Genomic DNA, 20,739 nt, shown 5'->3' with positions numbered 1-20,739 from the left:
ATATTAAATTGATGGAAGAACTGAATTTTCGTAGAATGTTCATCTGTTTGATGTTACACTGTCAGGTGTGTGCATTTAAAAGTGACCTTCTGGGGCTTCCTTGGTGGCACAGTGGTTGAGAATCTGCCTGCTAATGCAGGGGACATGGGTTCGAGCCCTGGTCTGGGAAGATCCCACATGCCGCGGAGCAACTAGGCCCGTGAGCCACAACTACTGAGCCTGCGCATCTGGAGCCTGTGCTCCGCAGCAAGAGAGGCCGCGATAGTGAGAGGCCCGCGCACCGCGATGAAGAGTGGCCCCCGCTTGCCGCAACTAGAGAAAGCCCTCGCACAGAAACGAAGACCCAACACAGCCAAAAATAAATAAATAAATAAGTAAATTAAAAAAAAAAAAAAAAAAAGTGACCTTCTGGGGCTTCCCTGGTGGCGCAGTGGCTAAGAATCCCCCTGCCAACGCAGGGGACACGGGTTCGAGCCCTGGTCCGGGAAGATCCCACATGCCACAGAGCAACTAAGCCCGTGCACCACAACTACTGAGCCTGCGCTCTAGAGCCCACGAGCCACAACTACGGAAGCCCACGTGCCTAGAGCCCATGCTCTGCAACAAGAGAAGCCACCGCAATGAGAAGCCCGTGCACCGCAATGAAGAGTAGCCCCCGCTCGCCACAACTAGAGAAAGCCTGTGCGCAGCAATGAAGACCCACCGCAGCCAAAATAAATAAATAAATAAAATAAATAATTAAAAAAAAAAAAGTGACCTTCTGTGCACTCACATTACGGATACTGCCCAGTAATATTCTGTTTGCTTAGAGGGAAGAAGGATGACACCTCTATATGCTCCTAGTTTTGTTTATTTTTTAAACTTTTTTAAAAAAAATACATTTATTTATTTATTTATTTATGGCTGCATTGGGTCTTCGTTGCTGCACACAGGCTTTCTCTAGTTGTGGCAAGTGGGGGCTACTGTTCGTTGTGGTGCACGGGCTTCTCATCACGGTGGCTTCTTTTGTTGCGGAGCATGGGCTCTAGGCGCATGGGCTTCAGTAGTTGTGGCATGCAGGCTCAGTAGCTGTGGCTCGTGGGCTCTAGAGTGCAGGCTCAGTAGTTATGGTGCACGGGCTTAGTTGCTTCATGGCATGTGGAGTCTTCCCAGACCAGGGCTGGAACCCGTGTCCCCTGCATTGGTAGGCGGATTCTTAACCACTGCACCACCAGGGAAGTCCCTATATGCTCCTAGTTTTTCTCCAGGTTTCTCCTGTTTTTCTGGAACTGGGGGTTAGTGCACTGGGTTAACCCAATTCCGGTCTTTCAACATTTTCCTGTTGGCAGGCTATAATCAGAGTCAACCTGCCTGCATCTCCAAAAACTGCTCTGATTATCCTCACCTCCCAAAGGAACAGAAACAAGACACTTTAGGGTTTTGAGGATTTTATACAATTCACCTATCAAGTTTCTATCGATAGAGCTACTACCTAGCTAGTGAGCTAGTCTTTGAGGAGCTGCCTTGTTAGAACTTCAGGGATATTATACTAATGGCTAAGACAAATCACTTGGAAAAATATCCTTAACACATAACTTTATGGCCAGACTAAATATCTGTCCTATGAATAGTCAGAAGGAGATAAGACAGTGGAGAGAGGAAGATTAGAGAAAGAATGAGAGATGAAGCAAAGGGAGACAGAGAGGAAGTTTAAATCAAGTTGATTTATGGGATATCCTCCCTGTCTTGAGGACTTAGGAAGCCTCAGGAAAAAACAAGCAGACTGGATTATTATAAATCACTTTTGTACCTGTATTAATGAACTGTGGTTCTTAGAATTATTGGCTGGGCCCCATAAATAAATCCATTAGAAAATGTAGTTGTAACTGCATTTGTTGTCACTCAGTTGATTACTGTGAGATCCCACTTCCCTACAGGAGACCAAGAAAGAGATGGGGCTGCTGTCATGGAAAAACATTTGACACACATCCCAAGTGTCAGATTATTCTGTAACGAGCTGTATCTGCAAATCTGTGGGCCTGTGGAATATTAGGTGTTTTAGTTCACAGATGTCCCTCTATCATCCTCCATTTAAAGAGACATAAAGAGAGGGGGGAGGGAGAGGGATGGACTAGGAGTTTGGGGTTAGCAGATGCAAACTATTACATTTAGAATGGATAAACAACAAGGTCCTACTGTATAGCACAGGGAACTATATCCAATCTCCTGGGATAAACCATAATGAAAAAGAATATTTAAAAAAGAATATATATGTGTATAACTGAGTCACACTGCTGTACAGCAGAAATTAGCACAACAGTGTAAATCAACTATCCTTCAATTTAAAAAAATTGCCACACACACACACACACACACACAAACAATAAAGAGACATAGAGAGGGATGTAAGAGAAAAGGAGGATTGGGAATTCCCTAGCAGTCCAGTGGTTAGGGCTCCATGCTTCCACGGCAGGGGGCATGAGTTTGATCCCTGGTTGGGGAACTAAGATCCAGCATGCCACATGGCACGGCCAAGAAAAAAAAAAGGAAAGAAAAAAGGAGGATCAAATGAAGATTGAACCCCAAACTCCTCCTACCCCAACTTCTCTTCCCATCTTCACACTACAGCCTAGATTGGACTTAGGTTCTCCATGGTTGTTGATCAGAGCACAAAACACATGCTTCGCTTTCTTCATGGAGCTTTGTTCTACATGCACAATCCACATGCTGGCACAGCTCACGTTCCCTATTTATTTAGCCGTTCCCTACGGTTGGCCATTTGTTGTTGCCAATTCTCCCTTGCTATCGTTCCAGAAACAGCTTGGTGTATATATATATATATATATATATTTTATTTTTTGGTGTACATTTTTTGCCACCTCCTCCCCATACACATATTTTTTCTCCTGTTATTCCTAAAATTGTTCCAGAATGTGAGCTAATTGATAACACTTGCAGTAGTTGGCCATACAATATTTTGGAAAGAATGTTTCACGCCCAAAGCAATGTTTGCCGTTTAAAATTTTTGCTGATATAATAGAGATGTAATGAGGTTTTACCTGTGTTTTAATTTATTTAATTACCTGCTGAGGCTATGAATTTTTCCATGTGTATTTCTACTTTTTTGCTTCATTCTGTCAACACACATATTTGATAAACAACTATAATAGTAATAGAAAAGAGTTTTATTCAAGCCAAACTGAGGACTACAGCCTGGAAGATACAGATTTAAGAAGCACCTGAATTGTGTTCCATCAGACTACAAAATGGGGGAGGCTCGTACAGGCAAAAACTGCAAAGCTACATATGTTGTTTGTCAAGAACTACAATTGAGGACTTCCCTGGTGGCGCAGTGGTTAAGAATCTGCCTGCCAATGCAGGGGACATGGGTTCGAGCCCTGCTCCGGGAAGATCCCACATGCCGTGGAGCAACTAAGCCCGTGTGGCACAACTACTGAGCCTGCGCTCTACAGCCCGTGTACCACAACTACTGAAGCTCGCGTGCCTAGAGCCCACACTCTACAACAAGAGAAGCCACCGCAATGAGAAGCCCGCGCACTGCAACGAAGAGTAGCCCTGCTCGCCACAACTAGAGAAAGCCCGCATGCAGCAACAAAGACTCAATGCAGCCAAAAATTTAAAAAATTTTTAAAAAAAGAACTACAATTGAAGCTGGCAAGAAGTAAGAGTGCTTTTTAAGTATGGACTGGTTGGGGTCCAAAATAGTTGCAAAGTTACAAGGGGAAACGTTGGACCATTAGGTTGCAGCTGGCAGCTATAGCAGATACTGTTTTGAAAATGGCTTGTGGTATCCTTGAGTTTGATACAGTTCAGAAAATTCAGGGTCTCAATGATGCAGGCACATGTCTGAAACTACATCTCAATTGCCACCCGGCTCTATTTTTCTTTTAATATTTATTTTTTAATTTATTTTGGCTGCACTGGATCTTTACTTGCAGCGTGCAGGCTTCTTAGTTGCAGCATGCATGCAGGATTTAGTTCCCCAAACAGGGATCAAACCCAGGCCCCTTGCATTGGGAGGGTGGAGTCTTACCCACTGGACCACCAGACAAGTCCCACCTGGCTCTATTTTGGATACCTGAACCACAGTTTTATATCTTGTTAGAACAAAGAAGAAACATCAAACATGACAGAGGTACATTCCTTCAAGGTTTCAAAAGGGACAGATCAGCATGCACACAGCTAGTTAGCATGACCTTGGTGTCTGGGAAGAGAACTTCATCTTCAAAGGAGTACCAGCATTGGCATCATGGGGGCGGGGAAGGGGGGGCATTTATCCCTATCTTCAAAGTGGACATTCTAAACAATCTAGTAACTGTATTCCTTTTTCTTTTTTCAAATGGTTAAAGCAGATGTATAATGTATGTTTGACAGGCCATAAGACAGGCCTGTTCTAGTTAGTATAAAGGTCAAGCCAAATCACGTATAAGCCAGAATGACTTCCCTATACTTCAACATGTGAAAATTGCTTCCATCAAGTCTATAAAAATGGTACAGGTCCTTTAACTACTTGCCATGTGGACTCTAGATTTTGAACTTAGTTGTCTGTAGTACTTCTTCATAGATATTTTACATACTAAACACTTGTATTTGTAGGACGTAATTTTCCCTGTCTGGTGGTCTTTTTTAATTGAGATATAATTCTCATAGCATAAAATTCACCCTTTTAAATACACAACTAAGTGGTTTTTAGTATATCCACCATGTGTACAAACATCACCACTAATTCCAGAACATTTTTATCACCCCCAAAACAAATCCTGCACCGCTCAGCATTCACTTGCTATTCCCGTCTGCCCCAGGCCCCTGGCAACCACTAACCTTTTTCTCTCTATGGATTTGCCTATTCTGGACATTTCACATAAGAATCACACAAAGTCTTGTGTCACCGGGTTCTTTGGCTTAGCACAATGTTTCAAAGTTCATCCATGTTGCAGCATGTATCACTGCTTTGTTCCTTTTTTACTGCTAACTAATAACCCATTATATGGATATACTATATCTTGTTAATCTGTTCAATAGACAGGTTGTTTCTACTTTTCAGCTATTATGAATAATGTTGCTATTCAGGTACAAGTTTTCACTTCTCTTGGGTTTATACCTAGGAATGGAATTGTTGGATCCTATAGTAATTCTATGTTAACATTTTGAAAGACTGCCAAACTGTTTCCAAAGTGGCTAAGCATCTTTTCATTCTTTCTTTTCTTTCCTTCCTTCTCTTCCTTTTCTCCCTTCCTCCCTTTCTCTCTCTTTCTTTCTTTCTGCCGCACTGCATGAAGGGGCATGCAGGATCTTAGTTCCCCAACCAGGGATGGAACCCATGCCCACTGCAGTGGAAGCACAGACTCCTAACGACTGAAACACCAGGGAATTCCCACTAAGCATCTTTTCAAATGTTAATGATCATTTAGTTTTCCTCCTGTTCGGAATGACTTCATAGCTTTTGCCTTAGTCTTTGGTCAGTTAGCAGGAGCTCTTTGTATGCTGGGAATGCCTTAGTCTTTATCTGGTTTATCTTCTACAATTATGTCCCAGTCTACTGCTTGATTTTATTAATATTGTTTTCTAAAGTTTTTTTTTAAATACAGTCACACAAGCTTATATTTTACTTTAAGGCACCTCAGTTTCCTATTTTGCCTCAATATTAAACTTAACCTTCTCTTAAGTTTTCTTTCATTGGCTATTAAATTCCATCTTTTTGTATGTAGTGTAAAGACAAGAGCCTTTTTTCCCAGAAGAATAGACAATTTCTGCTAGCACCAAGTTAAATGCTATCCTTGCATACAGGTCGACATATATTCAGATCAATTTTGGCTATACTGTTCTATTTATTCACGCATAGTTCAAACTACACTGCTTTGATTATAAAGGTTTTTTTCCGTAATTTTGATGTCTGGAAAGACAGGTATTCGTTTTGTTTTTTTTTTTAAGTTTTGTTGCCACAGTTTTTTCTTTCTTTCTTTCTTTCTTTTTTATTTATTTATTATTTATTTATTTATTTATTTATTTATTTATTTATTGCTGTGTTGGGTCTTCGTTGCTGCGCAAGAGCTTTCTGTAGCTGTGCTGAGCAGGGGCTACGCTTCATTGCGGTGTGTGGGCTTCTCATTACGCTGTCTTCTCTTGCTGAGGAGCACGGGCTCTACGCACGAGGACTTCAGTAGTTGTGGCTCAGGGGCTCTAGAGCGCAGGCTCAGTAGCTGTGGCGCACGGGCTTAGGTGCTCCGCCGCATGTGGGATCTTCCCGGACCAGGGCTCAAATTCGTGTCCCCTGCATTAGCAGGTGGACTCTTAACCACTGCGCCACCAGGGAAGCCCCTGCCACACACTCTCTTTATAACATGTTTTAGATCACAGCTGAGTGAGTCACCTATAGTTACCGTTAAGAAACAGAACTCATATTTTCACTTTAGTCATCCTGCCTGAGGCTGGCGTTTACATAGAAGAATAAGGCAATCCCTGCTCTTGTGTGGCCCCAATTCCTGATCACTGCCTCCCTGGAGAATGAACCGAGTATGGGAACAATGCAGAAAGAAAAGACGAATTGAGGGCGGTAACGGAGATGGACAGCTAGAATTCCTGAGAAAATAAGATGGCCGGTCCAGACCGCTGTGTAGAGGTTGGCCAAGACGGGAGGGAAGCTTCGCCCGGCTCTGACCGAAGGGCCGCCCCTGCCGAAAGGGACGGCTGTAACAGGACCCTAGAGCCGACAGAAACCACGACCTACCACCACCTCGCCGCCACCGCAGTTTCTTGATAGACCCCAGCGGCTGCGTCGGAAACTGCGTCGGCCTCTCACAGACCTTCCGGTCCGTAGACGGCCCACTTCCGGTCGAGCCCCGGCCCTGCTCCGCCCCAACCGCGGCGCCTGGCGATCTCCCATTGGCTGTTTGGCACCGAACTACATTTCCCAGCATCCCTTGTAGCTAAAGCGTCCGTACCTGGAGTGGTGCCAACCTGTCTTGGAGGGTTTGAGTCAGCCTTCTGCTTTCCATCTCCCACGTGCAGCCGCAGAGAGAGTGGCTGCTGCCAACCTGGCCTCCCTGCGTCCCTGAGAGCTCCGCCGGCCGGCCTCGAGCCTCGCCTTCTCAAGCGCAGACCGTTCGCTCCAAGCGAGGAGACCAGGCTTCCGCACCGGAAACGGGGCACCGGGCGTGACGTCACTGCTGCCTCGGCGCACGGCCTCCCAGAAGGCACCGCGTCCCTGCCTTCCTCCCCAACTGACGGCGGCGCACACCAATAGTCGCCGGCTGCCTGTGAGGACATTCCGAAGGGCGAGGGGTGGGCTTGGCCTCTCGAGCCTAGTTTCCCGGTCTCTCCCCGAGTCTGGGTCTCTGGGTTGTCCCCAGTGAGCGCCCAGGGGCGGCAGAACCCCAAGAGGTGAGGGACTCCGGGAGGGCGGGAACCAGGCTGAGGCGGCCTCTGGGGAGCGGAACAGAGTCTATTGCTAGGGGATCCTGGCCGGATAGGTATCCGGGAGCGCACCCCAGGCAATGCCACCAGCTGGGCTTTGCGGTGAAGGTGCCCCTTGGCCAGTGGGAGAGGCTGCAGAGCGGGCCTGGCTTGGTGGGCCCTACTGGGATGTCCCCTGTCGCTCTTACAGGGCTTTGAGGGTGGAAAGGAGTCAGCAGGCCACATGTAGACACCTCATGCGGCCTTGCGTTTGCTCCTTGAACCATCAGCAGCCCCCGGAAGGGCATCCGAGGGACCTGCGGTCCAAGGGACGCAGTGAGGCCAGATTCAGTGGCCCAGTTGACTTGTAAACAGATGCCCTCGGTATTGGACCCCTGATTTCCTGTCTTCTGGCCCATTGCTTCTTCTACCAGCATGAGTTAAACCTTTCTTCCCAGTGGAGTTTGCACTTCATTTTCTCATGAGGATGGCTCTTGAGGTTTGAACATCTTCTGCTTTCATTCTCAGGATATTCCTTTCAGGCCTTGCTAAGAGTATCGGGTCAGGAATCTTCCTTACGGTTCTGAGTTCCCTACCGTAGCTTATCTTTCCTTTTTGATTTAGATCTCATGTGGCCTCACTTTGCAAGACACATACTGGAGTGCAGGCATCTCCAGCCTGACTCATGGTTTCTCTCATCTGCAGCGTGACTGACAGGTTTCCTCCAGTAAGAGGTGACTCTTGAAGCTCTGCAGAAACAAGTGTGTGTGTGATTTCAAGGCACGATGGCTGCAAAAGTGGTTCCTATACCACCAAAGCCAAAGAGGTCCTTTATACTGAGAGTTCCTCCTAACTCCAAGCTGGGCCAAGACCTACTTCGAGATGCTACTAGTGGGCCCAAGACCATTCACCAGCTGGTTCTGGAGCACTTCCTCACCTTCTTGCCCAAGCCAAGCCTAGTCCAGCCCAGTCAGAAAGTCAAGGAGACCTTGGTTATTGTGAAGGATGTGAGCTCAAACCTTCAGAACAGAGGTAAGAAGCACATACTGTTTTACTAGAAGAGAAGGGGATAGTACTGGGGGCTGAGCTAGACTTCCCTGTTAGTAATGAATTCAAGTTAGGTTGGTGGGTGTCGGAAAAAAAGAGTTGATTCCAATAAGTCAACATGCCAGGGAGAGGGAGTATTTTTTTCTCAAGCTGGAGCTTGAATGGTTTGCTAAGTGTGTGTAAAGCCACAGAATAAACAGTGTGTATCTTTTCTGTAGTGTCAGTTTTACCCAGACATTGGGGGAGGGGGAGTATCTTTTTAGGATAAAGGAATGTGGATGAATTATTGAATTGACTTCAGCTTATGTGGAATTTTGTTAACTTTTGTGCTTGCTGTGGGCATCTTCAGACTTTACCTTTCCCCATCCTTCCCCTTAGTAGTAACGGGAATTTTAAAAGGTGCTTAGGGGAATATCCTTTTCGTAGTGAAGAGACCCCATATAGGTTCAAGACCCTGTGGTTTGTGGATTGATCTCTGACTGGGCTCATAGGAACAGAAAAAGCTTTGAGTTACCTACCAAAGGAATGAGGACAGCCTGGCTTCAAGGTGTGGATAGAGTCTCCATATTAGAGTCACTGACTTTTCTATTAACTACAGCTTCCTCTTTCCCCAGTGCAATCTCATACCTTAGTGAAGCTTCTACCCAGAGAAGGAATCCAGCAGAAACAGGAGGCAGTGTCTCTGTGTTTGAAAGCTGAGTCTGAGGTGGGTTCAGTTTTCCTGTTCACTGTTTGAGTGCATCACCTTCTCTACTCTTGCAGCCCTCCTGTATATATAAACCCACTCTTGGGAGTCAGCAGGGAGATGGGGCTCTTTCTTCACTGCCTCCTTGGACAGTCATCTTTTTTTCCTCTGGCTTCTCTCTGAGCCTGGCTTTCCTATCTGCGTGGGACTTCTAGATCCCTTTTGCCATCCCTTCCCTGATCTTGGTCTTTCTTAACAGCAGGGCTGTCAAGGAACCTCTGTTACTATGTCAAGGAACCTCTGTTACTAAGAGGAAGGGGGCCTGTTGCTCTTTCAGGAGCTGGTGGTCTTTGAGGATTTGAATGTATTTCACTCCCAAGAAGAATGTGTAAGCTTGGATCCTGTTCAGCAGCCCACCTCAGAGATTCAAGACAACAGTATTGGGGAGATGATGTTACTGGGTAAGAAATCAAGTCCCTTGTGTGTTCAGATTGAAGGCTATGGGAAAAGCATGTTCTATTTCATCTTAGACTTTTTTGAGACATTGTTCACACCAGCTAAGTACATGTTCATGCACATTTAATTTTTGATTTATTCCATGTGGCAGAGCCTTCTCCAGCTGTGAGTGGCCATTTTCCCTGTATCTTGGGGGCATTAAGGAGGGGACTTCTCTTGGTAAGCAAGACTTGAGGTTGATATACTCACACATCAAATATTTAAACAGATAGAAAATGCAAGTATACTGTTTCTGAATCTCTGCATCCAGTGGTATTCTCCCCACAGATATATTTTACATCAGTGTATTCATTGGACATATGACTAATTCTTTTAAGTCTTTTTTTTTTCCTTGATGTTCAATAATTGTGAAGCCTACTAGTGTAAGAGAAAATATATCCCGCTTTTGATGGAAATAACATCTGGCACTTATTAAGCACTTGTGTGCCAATATGTGCTAGACATTTCTAACTACTTTGCATGCATTTATTATCTCATGTAATTCTTATGATAGTACTGTGGGGTATAGGAATCATTACTATTTCATAGATGATGGAACTGAAGCAGAGAAAAGTTAAGAAATTTGCTAAAGGTCACACAGCAGTAGGTAGTAGAGCAGGGATTTGGACTCAGGGAATCTAACATCAGAGCTTACAGTCTTGGCCCAGTACAGTACTGCCTCCTTGCTGCATTTCTCATAGTTTCATCAGTGAATTTCCTATATGGTTGGTGAATGAAGCCTTCTTCATTTTTACTCATTTCCCAGTAGTGGCTAACAAGTGCTACATAGAAACTCATCTGGCAGCAGCTTCTCTGTAAGCTGCTTAGAGATGCTTCAGTTTTTCCCTAGAAATATACTGCTACCCTAGAGCCAGGGTCCCTCAAAAATCATTCTGCTGAGTGCCTAATACTTTTTACCTTGCCTTCAAGACTGGTTCTGAGGCTGAAATGGAGCAAAGAGTGGGTTTTGTGAGTTGCCTAGGGTGACAGAAATGCATAATGATTACTCAACTCTGTAGTTGTCTTATCCTGTATGGTTGGGGTGGTGGTACATAATAGGCCTGGTTAATTTCCCATAGATAATTATATGTAATATTTTCTTTATTTTAGGAAACCGTATAAACAGATCAGATTTATTACACTGAGTTTTTCCTGAGTCTTAGGCAAAGCTAGCATTTATTTTGGGTGACTGACTGTTGGGCATGTTGCCAACTCCAGGAACACTTTGGCCCTGCACGTTGAGGCCCTGAGACCCAATCCTCACCCTCTCTTTTCCTCTCCCTTGTCCATACTCTGAAGCTGATGATTTAAGCTTAGAGTCATTCACCACATTTAATAAATGCTGTTTTCCCCTCAGGCAGGGTTGGGTTTTGGAGTTGATATTCAAGGTTAAAAATATATATAATGCTCCATTTCTACCCTCTAAGAGCTTCTAAGTTACAGTTGTAAGGAGCTATGATAAGTCAAGGCAGGATTTGGACCCAGGAGCAGAGTTCGGAAGAACACGGATTTGATTTTAGATGAGATTCAGTCCATGGCAGGAAATAAAATGAGGTTATCCTCTGGGCACTTGGACATTGGGGATTGGAGGTCAGATGTAAGGATGTAGAGATTTGGGAGTCATCAGCATATAGCTGATAGTTGAAATAGTAACATTTGGTCGGTTTGCAAAGGGAAAAGTGTAAGGGAATGAACCTCGTGGGGACAGGAATCAAAAGGAAGGCCCTTGACAGAGGAAGACAGAATTTGTGTTTCAGTCCAAGTAAACCACATGAAAACAACCAGAAAGGTTGAGCACTTAAATTCTCAGTGAGATAGTTCTTATGGTTGTATCTGCCCTCTACTGTGGTAAGAGAATATACCTTTCCAAGATTGATACAAATTGACTACATACTATGCAACAAAAACACAATAGAGTCCAAAGAGTAGAAATTATACATTAGGATCTATCACAATACAACTAGAAATTAATAATGAAATCAGAGAAAACAATTTCTTTCTACCAGTAAAGTTTAAAACTATTAAGTAACTTTGGGTCAAAGGAGTAATACAAATTAAAATCGCATAATTTTTCTGCAAAACACTATGTATCAGAATCTATGGTATAATCTAAAGTGGTACTCATAAGAATATGCAGGGATGTAAAAACATGTATACTGGTTTATAGAAATTAATTAAGCCTCTGACTCAAAGTTAGGAAAACAAGATAAGGGAGAACAGGAACAAAATATTAATAAATACAAACTTAGAAATCAATAAGTTAAAAATAGAAAAAATAGAGGAACTAATAAGTAGAAAGATTTACACACAAATAGATAAACCAATTTCCATAGAGGAAACTGAAATTGTCAAACAACTAGTCCCACACACAAGAAAAAGGACCAGCCTTAGTTTCACAGAAAATTCTTGTAAATCTTTAAAAATTTGACAGTTCAAATTCTATGAGAACTCAGAGTATAGAAAAAGAAGGAAAACTTCCAGGTTCTTTTTATGACATTAGTGTAACAAAGATATCACAACCTGATGAAAATTGCAATGACCAAATAAGATTTATTCCAGGAATACAAAAATGATTTAGTCATAGAAAGTCTATTTGTTATAAGTCTGTCCATCTGAAAATAAAAAGGAGAAATAGCCTATGATCATTTTCATAGTTATTGAAAAGATATTTGACAAAATACAAACCTCTTCTTCATAAGAACACTTAACAAACTAGTGACTAATGGATACTTCCTTAATGGGCTACATATCCTTTCAGCCAGCATCATCTTTAATGGGAAACACTGGGGGCATTCCCACTAGAATTAGGAATACAACAGTGAAGCCCACTACCACTACTACTATTTAATATTTTGTTTCAGGTATTAGCCAGTGCAGTTAAATGAGAAGGAAATTAGCCGTATTATAAGAATTTAAGAGAAAGATAAAACTACACCTATTTACATATAATTGTGTAGCTGGAAAACCCTAGAGAATGTCTGAAAACTTATTCCAAATAATAAGCATTTAGTAAGGCAATGAGATGTAAAATTATTATACCGAAATCATTCATGCAAACACAATCATTTAGAAGATATACAATAGGAACAAAAAAGATTAAACACCTAGGAATAAACTTAAGAAGTGTGCAAAAATTGTGAGGAAAACTTTAAAACACTTCTAAAGGACACAGAAGTAGATTTGAATGAATGGAAAGAAGTATCATGTTCTTGGTGGGGAAGATTTTAACATAAAAAAAGGTCAGTTCTCCCCAAATTGATTTATGAATTCAATGTAATCCCTTTAACAAAACCAATAGGATTTTTTCCCCCTGGAACTAGGCAGTCCGATCTCAAATTCAAATGGAAAAATAACTACAAGTAACAGGGAAAATTGAAAAGAAGAGCAGTGGCGCAGGAGGGTTCTAGCCCTATCAGGTATTAAAGCAGCCTCTAAAGCCTGTCTTGAAAACAGTATATAGTATTGGCATGTGACTAGATAGACCAATGGGATGGAATAAGAAGTCCAGGGACCTCCCTGGTGGCGCAGTGGTTAAGAATCCACCTGCCAGTGCAGGGAACATGGGTTTGATCCCTGGTCGGGGAAGATCCCACGTGCTGCAGAGCAACTAAGCCCATGCGCCACAACTAGTGAAGCCCGTGTGCCACAACTACTGAAGCCTGTGTGCCTAGAGCCCGTGCTCCACAACAAGAGAAGCCACCGCAATGAGAAGCCCGCAGACTGCAATGAAGAGTAGCCCCCGCTCTCTGCAACTAGAGAAAGCCCCGCGCGCAGCAACGAAGACCCAACGTAGCCAAAAATAAACTAATTAATAGAATTAATTAAGTAAAAAAAAAGTGCAGAAATAGCTTCAAATACACATGAGGATTTAGTTTGTGATAAAGTTGGAATCTCCAATCAGCAAGGTAAAGAGGGAGTTTTTGATAAAAGGTGTTGTGACAACTTAGTAGCCATTTGGTGAATCATACCTTACTTTGCACACCAAGAAAAACTCCCAGTGGATCAAAGGGTGAAATCCTTTATAACCGTGGGCTAGGAAGACTTTTCTAATTAAGACTCAAAAATCCAGAAGTCTTGAAAGAAAATATCAATAACATAAATACATAAAAATTTTAAAACTTCTGTATGACAAAATAAAAAACAAATATCTGAGCAAATAAAATGCAGTAAATTGGAGATAAATATTTGCAACTTATATCAGACAAAAGCCTAATCTTCCTAATTGATTAAGAATTTCTAGAAATTGGGAAGAGAAAGATCAACAGATTTTCTCAGAAATACAAATTACTCTAAAATACATGAAAGAGGGCTTCCCTGGTGGCGCAGTGGTTAAGAAACCGCCTGCCAATGCAGGGAGCACGGGTTCGAGCCCTGGTCCAGGAAGATCCCACATGCTGCGGAGCAACTAAGCCCATGTGCCACAACTACTGAGCCTGTGCTCTAGAGCCTGTGAGCCACAACTACTGAAGCCCATGCGCCTAGAGCTCATGCTCCGCAACAAGAGAAGCCACTGCAACGAGAAACCTGCACACGGCAACAAAGAGTAGCCCCTGCTCATCGCAACTGGAGAAAGCCCACACACAGCAATGAAGACCCAACGCAGCCAAAAATAAATCAATAAATCAATAAAAGAAATTTTTAAAATACATGAAAGATGTCCAGCCCTACTCATAATTAGAAATGCAGATAAAACCTTTACTGAGTTACCTTTTTTTTAAAAAAAAAATCTCAGATTTATAGAAATCAGAAACTTAACACATTGGTGGTGAGGTTGTTGGGAGATGGGTATATTGCTGGTGGGCATGCAGAATGGTACAGTTCCTGTTTATGAGAATCTGTAATTACCCATATTACAGACGCATTTACCTTTTGATCTAGCAGACCCACTTCAGGGAATCTGAATTACAGATAATAGCAATAGCACACATTCAAAATAATGTACAAACAAGGTTTATTCATTGTGGTATTGTTTGTAAAAACACAAAGCTGAAAACAAGTGTTTCTGCAGGGGGCTGGTTGAATATGGTATGTTTCCACACATGATACCATGATAATCTCTGTGCACTGGAATATAGCGACTGAAGTAAGGCAAGGAGCAGAAATATACATAGTGTACTACCTTTTATGTAAGAAAGGGGGAGAAAAAGAAAACGTATTGCCTAAAGAAACAATGGGAAAACAAAAAGAAATTAATAAAAACTGCTACCTGTCTGGGGAATGAATAGAATGGATGGGGAGAGGGATGAGAGTAAGGCTCTCTGTGTATACTTTTTCCTGTTTTGATTTTTTGAGCCATATAAATATGTTAGCTACTAAAATTATTTTATTTTTAAAGTTAGTACAGTAAAGGAAGGTAAAATACAGTTTCCCATGAACAACACAGGGATGAGGGGTGCTGACCCTCCCAGCAGTCAAAAATCAATGCATAATTGATAGTCAGCCCCCCACACCCACTGTTCCTCTATATCCATGGTTCTGCATCTGCAGATTCAACCAACCTTGGATTGCATAGTACTGTAGTACTTATTGTTGAAAACATTCTGCGTATAAGTGGACTTTCGCAGTTCAAACCTGTGTTGTTGAAGAGTCAACTGTATTTTCATTGACCCTTTCAGAAAAACAAGAAAAATCATATGAGTTTCAACTAATTGTTCTGAAAACAGATATTTAGCTCTTTAATATAACCTAATGTTCATAATCATTCATAAAATGCTGATGGTAATTCCTGAAAACTGAGAATAAAGAAACCTGCTATCACTATTAATATCATTAACTAATTTTCCAAAGCAAGAAGATAAGAAAAAGGGGTTGAGAAGAATGAATATTGGAAAGAGAGGGAACCAAAATATGATTTGTACTTAGAAAATCTAAAAGGATCAACTAAAACATTATTATATTTAATAGTTTTAAAGTAGGTTGATAGGAATAAATATTTAACAATCAATAAATAGCATTCTTTTTTTTTAAAATTTATTTTTGGCTGCTTTGGGTCTTCATTGCTGTGCGTGGGCTTTCTCTAGTTGTGGCGAGAGGGGGCTACTCTTCCTTATGGTGCATGGGCTTCTCATTGCAGTGGCTTCTCTTGTGGAGCACAGGCTGTAGGCTTGTGGCACGTGGGCTCAGTAGTTGTGGCTTGCGGGCTCTAGAGCGCAGCCTCAGTAGTTGTGGCGCACGGGCTTAGTTGCTCCGTGGCATGTGGGATCTTCCCGGACCAGGGCTTGAACCCGTGTCCCCTGCACTGGCAGGTGGATTCTTAACCACTGCGCCACTAGGGAAGCCCAATAAATAGCATTCTTAAATAAACGCAAAATAATGAGAGCTCTCATTCAGAATGTAAGATAGGAGTAAACTAGAGAAATGTTTTATTGGTAAATAGAGAAGAAGATTCTTAAATATTGGAGAGAAACAGGTCTAAACTGAAAAACTAAAATCATGTAAAATAAAGATAGCAGTGCCCTCCAGATTTATTTATACTGTAAATACACTCAGTCAAATTTGTGAAAAGGTAGAAGTGGATGTTCTGACTGGTTTTACCAATATTAGACATGTTACAAACAACAAACAGTGTGATACTAAACTCCAAATGTATTAGGGTTAACTGTAAAAATAAGTCATAAAAGAATGGCTAGGAGACTTCCCTGGGTGCACAGTGGTTAAGAATCCACCTGGCAATGCAGGGGACACAGGTTCAATCCCTGGTCCAGGAAGATCCCACATGCCGCAGAGCAACTAAGCCTGTGCGCCTAGAGCCCCTGCTCCACAACAAAGAGAAGCCACCACGAGAAGCCTGTGCACCGCAACGAAGGGTAGCCCCCGCTCGCCACAAAAAGAGAAAGCCTGCGCACAGCAACGAAGACCCAATGCAACCAAATAAATAAATAAAAATACCTTTTTTAAAAAAAGAAAGAATGGCCAGGAAACAATAGAAATTTATCAGATTTTAAGACTAATTTTTTTTTCTGGTTTTAAGTTGTGGAGTTATTATAGAGGGAGACTTCCATTAATATATCAGTAGTGATTGATAAAGAGATTAAGATTTGTAATATATAAAATTTATTTAAATTTATAAAAGTCTCAGCCCAATAGATAAATTACTAGTTTGCAGTAATCAAAGTGCAAAGTAAAGCTACAATGAGAAACCATTGTATACCTATTAAATATTTGAAAATTATATCTACTGCCAGCAAGATTAGGTAAAATTGATAACCACATGTTGATGATTGTATTGAAATTTGTACAGCTTGTTTGGAAAGCAGTATAACAGTTCATACCAAGAGCTGTGATAAAAATTGGCATGTGCTTTGACCCAGCATTTTCATTATCCTAAGGGAATCGCTAAAAGAAATAATTTAAAACAAAAAATTCTATTGGTGTGAAACTGCTAAATCCAGCAGAGATGCATATTCTAGCTTCAGGTTCAGTCACATTATCTAAGTGGTTGATTTAATCCTTTACTTCAATCTCAGTAAGTTGCCTGGAGTCAGACAAGTCCCTTGTCACGTCACCTGTTCAGAGCATACTTTTTTTGTTTTTCACTTTGTTGCCTAGTCTTTATAACTTGTTATTTTACACAGACTTTTTTTGGGACATACAAATGCAGAAAAGTCTACAAATCCTAAGTGTACAGCTCAGATTTTCACAAAATGTACACATTTGTCTAACCACACCCAAAACTAACTATTCCTAACAGCCCAGAAATCCCACTGTGCCCCCTTCTCAGTCACTACTCTCCTTCCTCCCCAAAAATGACAACTATTGACTTCTACCATAGTTTCATTTTATCAATTGTAGTAATCCTTTAATGTCCAAATAATAATCCATTGTGTGAATATGCTATACCTCCTTTAGTTGTGGTCATTTGAATTTTTCCAGTTTTTCACTATATCGGATATTATAATATTACCTAATACTATAATATTTTAATATTTAATGTAGTGAAAACCTGGAAGTAACTCATCTTACCATTCACTTACTAGCCTCCTAAAGATTACAAGTAGTACCCTTCAGTATTTATGTCCTTTATCCCCTGGTCCTTATTAGCTCAGTGCTCTACACAATATAAGGTCAGTATGAACTTGTTGAGTGAGTAGTTGGTGCTTATTCAGAAAACAAACAAATGAAATCTTTTAATGTAGTCCCACTCATTCCAATTTTTAAAGAAAAGTAAAAAGAGGACTGTGTGCTTGCATTATGGGGTATGGAAAGATTTATCAGTCATGTATCCCACCCTCATTAAGGGTGGAAAAGTGTTGATGGCAATTATCGGCCAGTCCTCAGACTTCTGACTTTCAAGGTTATTGTTTCATGAGAAATCTGACGTGTTTTTTCCTGCCTGGTATCATAGCCCTCAAAAGTTATTAAATTCTCTCTCTGTTTCAACAGTCAGTGACAGTAATCCTGAGGGTGAAGATCTTCAGAAAGAACCTGTAGAGAATGAAGATCAGAGAGAAAAGTCTTCAGATTGTGATGAAATTGATTGCTCCGTGGTCTCTGAGCAACCTCCAGATTGCCAGAAAGAGGAAAGACTAAATACATCCATTCCAAAGGAAAGGAAAATGAGAAATCTTTTAGTTACCATCAAAAATGATACTCCACTAGAGGAACTCTCAAAATATGTGGATATCAGTGTTATCGCACTTACCAGAAATCGGAGAACAAGAAGATGGTATACTTGTCCACTGTGTGGGAAACAGTTTAATGAAAGTTCTTACCTTATTTCCCACCAGAGGACTCACACTGGAGAAAAGCCCTATGACTGTAGTCACTGTGGGAAAAGCTTCAATCACAAAACAAACCTTAATAAACATGAGCGAATCCATACAGGAGAGAAACCTTATTCATGTTCTCAATGTGGGAAAAACTTTCGTCAGAATTCTCATCGGAGTCGCCATGAAGGAATCCATATAAGGGAGAAGATATTTAAGTGTCCAGAATGTGGGAAAACCTTCCCAGGAAACAAAGAATTTGTGATTCATCTGCAGAGTCACGAGGCTAAGAGGCCATATGGTTGTACAAAGTGTGGGAGGCGGTTTGGTCGGCTGTCAAACTGTACCCGGCATGAGAAAACCCATTCAGCATGTAAGACCCGAAAACAGAAGTGGGATCGGGAAAGGTCTGATGGTCCTGCCTCAACCTGAAATACTCCTTAAGGAATTCTGAATTCCCAGGCTATCTGAAAAGATAGAGATAAGAAAACCTCATTATAGCCAAAATTGGATAAATACCCATGTTTGCTGAAACCTCAAGTTTTTAGAAAATTCACAGGGGGAAGAAAAAAAACAAAAACATCCTCAAGGGCTGTACCTCAGTTAGCAACCAGGCGTTTTGGACTAGAGTGAGCTTTTGTGAACTTGTATAACAATGTACAGGTCACAGATCCCTTTCCTGAAAAATGCTTTGAAATATGAGTCTGGGGGCTGCTTACCTTCAAGGTGAAGAGTGGTGAGTGTCCTGAAAGTATATCCAGCTTTTCCCCCACATAGGAATTCACACTTGAGAAATAATGTAAAGGTCCTTATCTGGAACTCTGTTCCCCTAAAAGAACCAAACTACTGATTTGTTAAGTCAACAGCTTCTATTAGCAACTCATATAACCCTCTAAGGATACCCTTAAAGCCTGAGAGTTGAAAGGGATTGTTTACTTTGGAATTTAGGAAAATACAGCAAGTGAATGTCAAGGATGTATTCTGTCATTTGTATGTGATCTAAACTAACGATGAATTTCAATAACATTTGCAGTTTGTGGTGAAAAGTGACTGTTTTACAGAAATCCTTTCACAGCGTAATTTAAAAGTGTCTACTGTTCTCACTGTATTTTGTTCTGCAATTAATTGCTCACACAGCTCTCTCATGCCTTTCCCTTGCCAAAAGAAGTTTGGGTCGCTCAGGCCTGGCCACCCAGCCCTGCTCCTGGAAAAGCTCTTTAGAATCTTGCCCCTCTGTTGAGTCGAGAAGAAAACCTGCTAGGAAGGAAACCCCAAGAGGAGGAGGAGGACGTTGGCTTGGATCCATGGCTGGTCAATAAACTTGCCATATGTGTATTTCCCATCAGACCTTTGGCAATGGGTGGTCACTACCTCACAAGCGAAGTGTTTTTTACTTTTAGAAATTATGTCTCCAATCGCTAGCTCACATTACCCCTCAGGAGACAGGGTTCCAGTGTCCTCACTGTAGTGGATATTTGTTCTCTTTGGCCTCCTGATACCCAGACTTTCCTGACTTGTCTGCCAGAGGCAAGGCCAGTGGTGCCTTCACGGGACCGATCCTGTGGTGCGTCATTTTAAGGATTCTTGATCAGTCTTGCTCTTCTTAGATTTCCTAAGGTTTTACATTGGTATTTTGATTGGAATAGGTTAAATCCTATATATCAGTACTATTGGGGGAAAATTACCTTTACAAATTTTGTTTCCTATCCAGAAGCATACCTTTCCATTGATTAGAGTATTCCTAAGTTTTTCTAATTTTCTTCATGTAAGTTCTACACAATTTTGTTACTGTAAATAGTTTTTTTCATTATATTTTTCTAGTTGGTTATTGCTTTTACATAGGAAAGTTATTTTTAATTATATATTTGCAAAACTAGCCACTTCTCTGAATGCAATGTTCAGTAATTTTGTAATTTCTCAGTTCTGTTAAAATTTGTGGTTAAAAATTTTACCATCTACAAATAGTAGTTTTGTTTCTTCCTTTATGCCTATTGCTCTTTTTTTGTTGTTAAAATATGTGGTTCTAAGCTTTGTTGTGGTACAAAGCATGCTAAAAGGACATTTTATGATACAATTCAGTCCTGAGTCCTAATTAAAGATAGAAAAAGAAACCCCAACATTTAAAACCACACTAAAACAGGCTTTATCAATGTTGTCTTTCAAGCCTACTGTATCCTTTAAAATAAGGGACAAAACTGGCTGCCAGCATTATTCTCTTACTCCTTTGCAAGTCTGGCCAGGGTCCACCCAGTTATTGTGCAGAGGGACCCACCTGTGCACCCAGAAAACTTAAAAGGCTAAATGGCTGCCGGGCAGTGACAGGAGAGGATGAGGTCCCATGGGCAAGATGGTCCTGTTCCCTGCCCAACAGTCGGGCCACAAGGTCCCCAAGATGTTTGGGTTGTTGATGCTCCC

At 41.6% G+C, this 20,739-nt stretch overlaps 1 protein-coding gene across 3 annotated transcripts; it reads left to right on the top strand.

Moving 5' to 3' along the window:
- Nucleotides 1–7,193: 7,193 nt before the first annotated feature.
- Nucleotides 7,194–20,288, top strand: ZNF200 (zinc finger protein 200). Of its 3 annotated transcripts, XM_036827562.1 has the most exons (6): nucleotides 7,229–7,380; nucleotides 8,098–8,424; nucleotides 9,054–9,145; nucleotides 9,462–9,585; nucleotides 9,732–9,799; nucleotides 18,002–18,194. In XM_036827562.1, the coding sequence occupies exons 2-6, from the start codon at nucleotides 8,178–8,180 to the stop codon at nucleotides 18,047–18,049; spliced, it is 579 nt and encodes a 192-aa protein (XP_036683457.1). In that variant the 5' UTR covers nucleotides 7,229–7,380; nucleotides 8,098–8,177; the 3' UTR covers nucleotides 18,050–18,194. The 3 variants fall into 3 exon arrangements, with proteins under 3 accessions (XP_036683455.1, XP_036683456.1, XP_036683457.1); XM_036827560.1 differs by lacking the exon at nucleotides 9,732–9,799 and having other exon boundaries at nucleotides 7,194–7,380; nucleotides 18,002–20,288; XM_036827561.1 differs by lacking the exon at nucleotides 9,732–9,799 and having other exon boundaries at nucleotides 7,227–7,380; nucleotides 8,017–8,424; nucleotides 18,002–20,221.
- The last annotated feature ends 451 nt before the right edge of the window (nucleotides 20,289–20,739 follow it).

This window comes from Balaenoptera musculus, chromosome 15 (assembly GCF_009873245.2).
Source record: "Balaenoptera musculus isolate JJ_BM4_2016_0621 chromosome 15, mBalMus1.pri.v3, whole genome shotgun sequence".
Lineage (NCBI taxonomy): Eukaryota > Metazoa > Chordata > Mammalia > Artiodactyla > Balaenopteridae > Balaenoptera > Balaenoptera musculus.
The sequence above is the reverse complement of the archived record's forward strand: the minus strand, read 5'-3'. Positions and strand labels throughout refer to the sequence as shown.